The sequence below is a fragment of the Prosopis cineraria genome, unplaced genomic scaffold (genome assembly GCF_029017545.1).
Source record: "Prosopis cineraria cultivar Desert tree isolate PC_DT_omini unplaced genomic scaffold, ASM2901754v1 PC5, whole genome shotgun sequence".
NCBI classification, from domain to species: domain Eukaryota; kingdom Viridiplantae; phylum Streptophyta; class Magnoliopsida; order Fabales; family Fabaceae; genus Prosopis; species Prosopis cineraria.
Window position 1 is genome coordinate 33038695 of NW_026555336.1, and position 7332 is coordinate 33046026.

General features: G+C 37.5%; 1 protein-coding gene across 1 annotated transcript; it reads right to left on the minus strand.

Annotated features, from left to right (window-relative positions):
* Window positions 1-377: 377 nt before the first annotated feature.
* On the minus strand, window positions 378-6836 carry LOC129311350 (uncharacterized). Its single transcript, XM_054953595.1, has 4 exons — window positions 6432-6836; window positions 4665-4892; window positions 3484-4300; window positions 378-3042 (listed from the first exon to the last, which is right to left on the minus strand). The coding sequence occupies exons 2-4, from the start codon at window positions 4881-4883 to the stop codon at window positions 857-859; spliced, it is 3222 nt and encodes a 1073-aa protein (XP_054809570.1). The 5' UTR covers window positions 4884-4892; window positions 6432-6836; the 3' UTR covers window positions 378-856.
* Window positions 6837-7332: the final 496 nt, after the last annotated feature.

The following is a 7332-nucleotide window of genomic DNA, read 5'->3' on the forward strand; positions in this document are numbered from 1 at the left end:
TGCAATTGAACCAATCTAAATCTGCTTCATAAAATGAATCAACACCAGAATCTTCTTCCTCTTTTAAAAAAGAAAATTTCATGTTTAGGGAAAAAAATGTGCAAAAAGAGAGAAAATTTAAGGCATCATCGATCCTTTTTTCTTTGAAATCTTAATTAATGAGTTGATTACAATTATATAGCTCATATTTTTGCAGAACTCAGATTTAGCATATTCACATGTTTAATTTATTAATTGACAGAATCCACCTAAAATCCCCGAATTAAACAACTAGAATTTTGCTCAGGAGCATCCAACAGGCCATGAAATGCAACCCGCACTTGCAATTCCGCATAGTTAAATAAATGAAGATGACATGAAGATAATCACTCATCATTTCAGCCTCCAAATACTAAAGCATATAATGCTGATTGAGCCACATTTGTGAATGAAAAGCGTCAGAGAACAGTGAGTCGCAAGAGGATTCATACAACTACATAACATAGCCTAAGCTAACCAAAGCTCTCGTTCTTTGAGGCTGTACTCAAATGCAGCACACAGCCTAGCACCTAGAATAGCTAAAAAAATCACTGCTATATAGAAATCCAAGTGAGAAGGTACTGGTTGAAGGAGGGCCTATATATGTCTCAGATGTTCTTTGAAGATATAACTAAAAAGAAATCAAACAGCATTATTCAAAAACAATACAAGTCGGTATGACTCGATGACTGGCAACCAGGAATGTTACCCAAATACGGGTTGAAAAAATGTACAAGAGAAATCCCCCCCGACCAGAGAAAATGTTATGCCAAATGTGGAGAATGACCCTGCTTACCATCTACAAACTCTCGTACATAAATTTGAGCCTTTTACATGATTAGGCTAGCAGGATCGGCATGGGGTTACCGGCTGGGCATCGCTGCCTACGAGGCCTTCTGGTTGTCTTGCCCCAACCTGTTAGGCTTCTATCTTCCAATCCAACCACTTCAATATTATTGAGGTGCTGGACCAGCGGAGTACTCATTTCATTGTTTGCCGCAGGGGGAGGGGGAGGGGGAGGAGATGGGGTAACCTGCAATCGCCGCCTTCCCCGGCCACACCTATTCCTAGAAGAGCTTCTCCTAGTTAACCCCGAATGCCACGTATGACCCGTGGCTCTCATAAGCCCCCCAAATGTCTGAAGATCTTCTGTTACTTCATGCCTTGACAAAGATGCAATGCCTGGAAGGATATCCCTTTGGAAATCCCTCTGTTGCCTCCCCCTCCGTGCAGGGCCTTTTCGTGTCCGTGTTGGTAACAAAGCTGCCCCAGGTTCATCCGCTTTGAAGATTTCCGGAACAAGAGGCTTGGGCATGTAGTCTTCTTCCTTGGTTTCTGTCAGTTTCAATGTCATGGACTCAAAGTAATCCATTGCTTCAGAGGCAGATTCCTCCCTATTATGTTCTCCACATTTTTCCTTGGACATATCCAAAACTAAATCCACAAACCACCTAAGCGGGTCCACCATTGGACTTTCAGATGGACTGCTGATCATATCTTCCTCTTGATTGCAGGGCAGAGATGAAATGGCAACTATCACCTCCACAGCGCACTCAATGAGTTCATCCTCTGGCTGTCCAACTTTGTCTTGAGAGCCTCTTGGTGATGACAGAGAAGTTTCTAGCAGCTTCTCTTCAGTGGCATCCTCCTCTACCTCAGGAACAGCAGGGGCTTCCAGGTCTATTTCTGGCTTCATTTTTACATGGGAAGTAGAAATTGGAGCCAAAGATTCTTCATCCTCACTCATGCTCAAGTTCAGATCAATCTGGGTTCTAGTGTTGACTTCTGTGGTAGAAGAATCTTTCCTCTCAGAAACATTTTCAGTAAGAACCTGTTCCTCCAACTCAAGAACCCCAGCATGACAAGGCAAGTTAATGTCAAGCATCCCCTTTTTCTGATTATTTTCCACTGTTTCTGCATCAAATGGACGAGGAATTGACACACAGGGTGAGGTGAAGGAAGAACACTCCTTCTTGGGAGATTGATGGGGCATACCAAATATGGGAACACCAAGAATTTTCTTAATATTAGAGCTGTCACCTGCCTCTGTCCTCCTAGGATCAAAATCATTAGAACACGAAGCTGAAGTTAGAGTGCGCATAAAATTTCCAGAAGGCCCCTTTCCAGTTTTGTCTATGTTGAATAATGAAACAGCTTGTGAGATACTTGGCTCCCCAGCTGTAAAACCTCCGCCACTGCTAAGCAACTCATTCTTGAAAGACGACTTGGGTTTAAGCCAAGGTAACACTGCAAGATGTTCCTCATGCTTGCGCTCTCTGTCCATTATCCCCAAACCTGATTGGGAAACACAGTTATTGGATGAACCACTCGAAAACAGCCCGTTTAAGTTTTGATCTCTTCCAGACTCCATGTTATTGCAGCTTGAACCCTTATTGTATTTTGCTGAACCACGGTTAATAAGGTGCTCAGAAATTCCCTTATAATCGTTATTATGGTTTAGATAGTCATAACTGATTGACGAGATGTTCACAGATGGCTCCTGGGACCCTGGTGAAGACCCATGGTAAAATCCATTCTGTACAGGTACTTCAGATAGATAACCTGAGTTAGACTTGGAATTAGTATTTCCAGGCCAACTATCTCCAAAGATCACATCACTCTGACCTGACATGGAATTCTTTCTCAAGTTACCAGGTAAACATGGGGGCATCTTAAATGACATCAATTTCTGGTTTAAGCTACTTGCCATTTCCCCAGAAGAGGTTGAATGAGACCAACTCTTAGCCAAGTTAGAAGAAGGAGTGACAGCAGAGTGACCAACTCTATGTGAAGACGCAATGGATTCAGGATGCTCCTTCATGGACATTTCATGACTTCTTTCACTGACTTCTAAATTACAGACTGTCTTTTCCCTCCATGTATTAATCTTGCTTAAGTTAGTTAGATAGTCCGATGGATGCTCACTGGCCTTTTTGAGTCCATCTTGCCCAATTTGGGACGGTAAAATTGATTTTTCTTGTTTGAGAACTTGAGGAACAGGTGTGCCGTTACTTTTGGCTTGCCCTGTAATCATCAAGTATTAGATGATAAAATTAATTTTAGCAGACACCAATGCTTGATCATTGCCAATTACAAAATGGGGAAGTACAGATAAAACCAAAAAAAGCAAGAAATTAATACAAAAGGAAAATATCTATCTGAATAATTTACTCAGTTAAAAGTCTATCCAAAAATTTTCCAAATTATGGTATTTATCTTGGAAAGAGGGAAATCGTAAGACAAGGAATAATGACATATTAAATTTGAAATCATTATATCAAGACATATTAAATTTGAAATGTTAGCAATTCAAACAAAATATGATTTTGTTACCACTTCACTTAAAATAATGTCAAATGTCCAGTTTCACAATTTAATTTGCCCAGCTAAATAAATGTGTTTTGTTTGGGATGGGGACTTCAGTGCAAAACTATGGTTTTGAAGAAACTCACTAAGAAGCCTAACCTGATTCAAGCACTGATGGAATCCATCCTCTTCCAGTCCCAATATTCTCCAAATATTCAGTATTTTGAGCCCGGATATCGCTTCTGTGATATGAGTTGAGTGAACCATCCCCAGACAGATTAAAAAACCGTGACTTCTCTTTGGCAGATAGATCAGAGCATTCAGTACCTTGACAGGAATAATGACTAAGATGACCATATGCAGAAGCAGTTGTTTCTTCCACCTGAACAGGTTCATTTAAGTCAGCCAAACCATTTCTGGTCCTTGAAGACTGATCACATTGTGAACTGTCTTCATGGCTACCAGCCTTCCCACCATTGCCACAAGAAAGCTTCACATTATTCTCCCATTCATGTGTACAATTTCTATCTGGTGGGTATGTGGTTGTACCACGCATATTTTCATCACTTAGCTTTTCACTTTCCTCAGTATCAAGATACTGATCAGCAGGGAGTTGAAGATCAAACAACATTTTCCTCCTCGCCTTTGAGGGTCTGGACTCTATCACAACATCTTTTGAACTACTCCCATTTGACAAAGGAAATAGACCACAATGCTTACCATTTCCTTGAGCAGAACCCAGAGAAGAATGAACACCCTCAACGCCTGAAATATATAGTCTAGCAGCACCAGTAGCATTTGCCAAAGGAAAGCCAGAATAATGCCATTTTTGGCCATCTTCAGATGTGATTTGAGACACCAAGCGATCTGTTGAAAATGACGCCTCAATAGGCAAGCAATTCTTGCTCAACTCTTTATTCTTAGCTTCATCCATCAAACTCTTTTGTACGTTGTACAAACGGTGAAGTTCATAGACCTGATTAATCGCGCAGTTTAAATATATCAATAGGTTCACCTATCAGGATACATAAAGATATTGAACTGTAGATACAGTAAAACAAACTGTAGATACAGTAAAACAATGTTAAAATAGCCTTAAATTTTTAACCGAGTGAACTCAACCTTGCAACAACCATTAATATCATATTATGTACCTGTGAACCATTGCAGAAGATGAAATGGGAGATATTACAAACTACAAAGCTTTGGAGTCTTTGACTAACTAAACTTCTTACTCAAAAACTCACATCTTTATTTTCAAATTGGTAACCACAAACCTACCTGACCTATACAACTCAAGCTACAGGCCAAGGACAACAAAGAATTTAGAACCTTCATACCTGTTTCTTAAATATGGCTTCGTGCTCAAGCATCATCTGCTTCACAAAATCTTTATCATATACTGAGCATCCATCTGCACGTGGCTGATAATCATTATAATACTGCCCATTGGTATGTGTTTTGTCTCCATGCAATAAAGGCCAGCCACAACTGCTGGATTCCTCATTAAGATCTCTCATTGAGTAGCACCCTGGTAGATTCTGCACTTTGGTTCCCATTTCTGATAACTGAACAAAGTGAATATGAGTTAGATATTTACCACAGAGGCACTCATTAACTGATACGTAGCTACCAGTTCAACACAGTGATATTATAATTCAAGCAATGTCCTTATATATCACTCAAAGAAATCTTTTGGCAAGCATATCACTTCATTTTTCACAAATAGAAGAAGTTTTAAGCAGTTCAGATTATTAAAGATAATAAAGTAAGGAATGTACGAAAGAACAAGCACATAACCACCTCCTTAGCCATTTAACTCTTGCATAGCCACTAACATTCCAAAGATAAACAAATAAAAATTCAACATATTCCCTGTTCCGGTATGATTTTAATGTTTCTCTTTTAAATTGTAATGAACTCTAACACTTCCACAGACACTTGACCATTTCAACATTCTTTCCCTATCACTCCTGCATATACAAATGATGCAAAAGGTGACCTTTTTAACCGAGGTCATACTAGAAGGCATAAATACATATCAACACAGATGCAGAAATGCTACAATGAATACATGAAAGGAACAGCACATACTTAAGGAAGGGTTTAATTAACTCTGCTTATTAGTTATTTCCATGTTATATTTTTAACCCACATATGTGAAACAATCTCTTGTTAGATTCAGCAATGTTCTTCTTCCAAAAAGACATTATAACAAGAGTTTAATAGAAATGAAAAGGCCAAAATGATTAACTGAATTACAAAGACACTAGAGAGTTATAGTAACTAATGCAGCACTTGGAAAGTTAAGAGTAAAACAATCCATGACGTATGTATTTGTAACAGGACACGAGAGATACAGCAACAGTTAGAAGAAATATTCACCAAGATAGGACCCTAAATCAATTACATATAATCTTAAGTGTTAAACTAAGAACTGCTAAATCTGATAGGTTTACTTTCTAGGCTAGTGAGAATAAGAATTCATAGCGATTACTGTGATAGACAAACGATAACAATCATGTTCCTTCTCATTATGTTGGGTTCAGGATTAATACACCTCTAGCAACCTTCAATAACCTGCTAAAATTGCCGGCACAACGTACTAATCAATTTACAGAAAATGGCCTCAGAGTACGCCAGACTAATCTTCGAGCAGGTTGGTTAGGTATCTTTAATTAAGACAGATACGTGAAGCACAGAATAAAGCAAGCACCATGAAGAAATTATATTTGACAGAGAACGCACCCAACAGAGACTGCAAGTACGGGGGAAATAGAACATAAATAAACAACAAAATTTAATGGAACAGATCCAATGCAAGAGTTATTCAAATTAACGTGATATCAGGTATATATAATAAAATAAGAATCTAAAATAATAAAATTAAAGACCAGGAATTCAAACTAAGAATCGAGTTTTACAGGAGTACAATAAGCAAAAAATTAAAGAAGTTCGGCGAAATAAGCCACAGAATTGCGAACCCAGGATGTTTATCGTAATCTAAGCAGAACTAGGTATAAAATATTAAGACCAAGTTAATCAAATCATTATCAAGTAGAAAATATAAAATAATGAAATTATTTAGAAAGTAAATGTAAATTTACCTTAGACTGTCATCTCCTATAACCTCGGCTCAAAATTCCGTCATGGACCTGATGGATTCCTCCATGGAAGAGACCTCCACGTACAGCAAAAGGGATTCAGGCTTTTGGAGTCGTTGGAGAAAAAAAAGTAGCTAAAACCAATAATTATAGGACAAAAAAAACAAAGTGGGTGATTTTGCACAACATTGAAGAAGCTTAGATCGTCACTGGGTTGAAGAAAAAGAGGAGATTTCGATCTGCTGGGTCACTCTCTCTCTCTCTTTCTCTCTCGCTCTCTCTCTCTCTCAGAGGTTTTTAGAGAGAGAGATTCTTAAAGAGAGAGATCCCAGATAAGAAATCTTCACACAAACAAACGACCTTCCAAGAACAGTGACATGAAATTTGTCAACATCCGGTCTCTTCTTATTCTCTGCTTTTTCCTCACTTCTTCTCTTCCTTCTCTCTCTATCTCTTCTTTTCTTTTCTTTTTTTATTTTTTAATAAGTGAATTTATTTCTGTGTTTTTTAGGATATCAAAACATATGGCCGTGTCTAGATTCGCTCCATCTTCCTTGCTTTTTGGTACACATATCATCATATCATATTATATTATGCATGGGACAGAAAATCCATAACCCCCATTATTATTATTATTATTATATTAAACTAAATTGCACACAATTTTTTAACTTTGATTCAGATATAAATAACTTTTTTAACTTTAAAAATTTCATAATAAATTTTCTTAAACTTTTAAATTTATACAAATGACCTCAAATTATTAATTATATACCCCTTAAATTTTATTTTTATATACATTTAACCCTTCAAACTTTAATTAATATATAGATAATCCTCTTAAATTTTAAATTATGTGCAAATAAGTAATGTATAAAATTAATTATATAAAATTATTTGTATA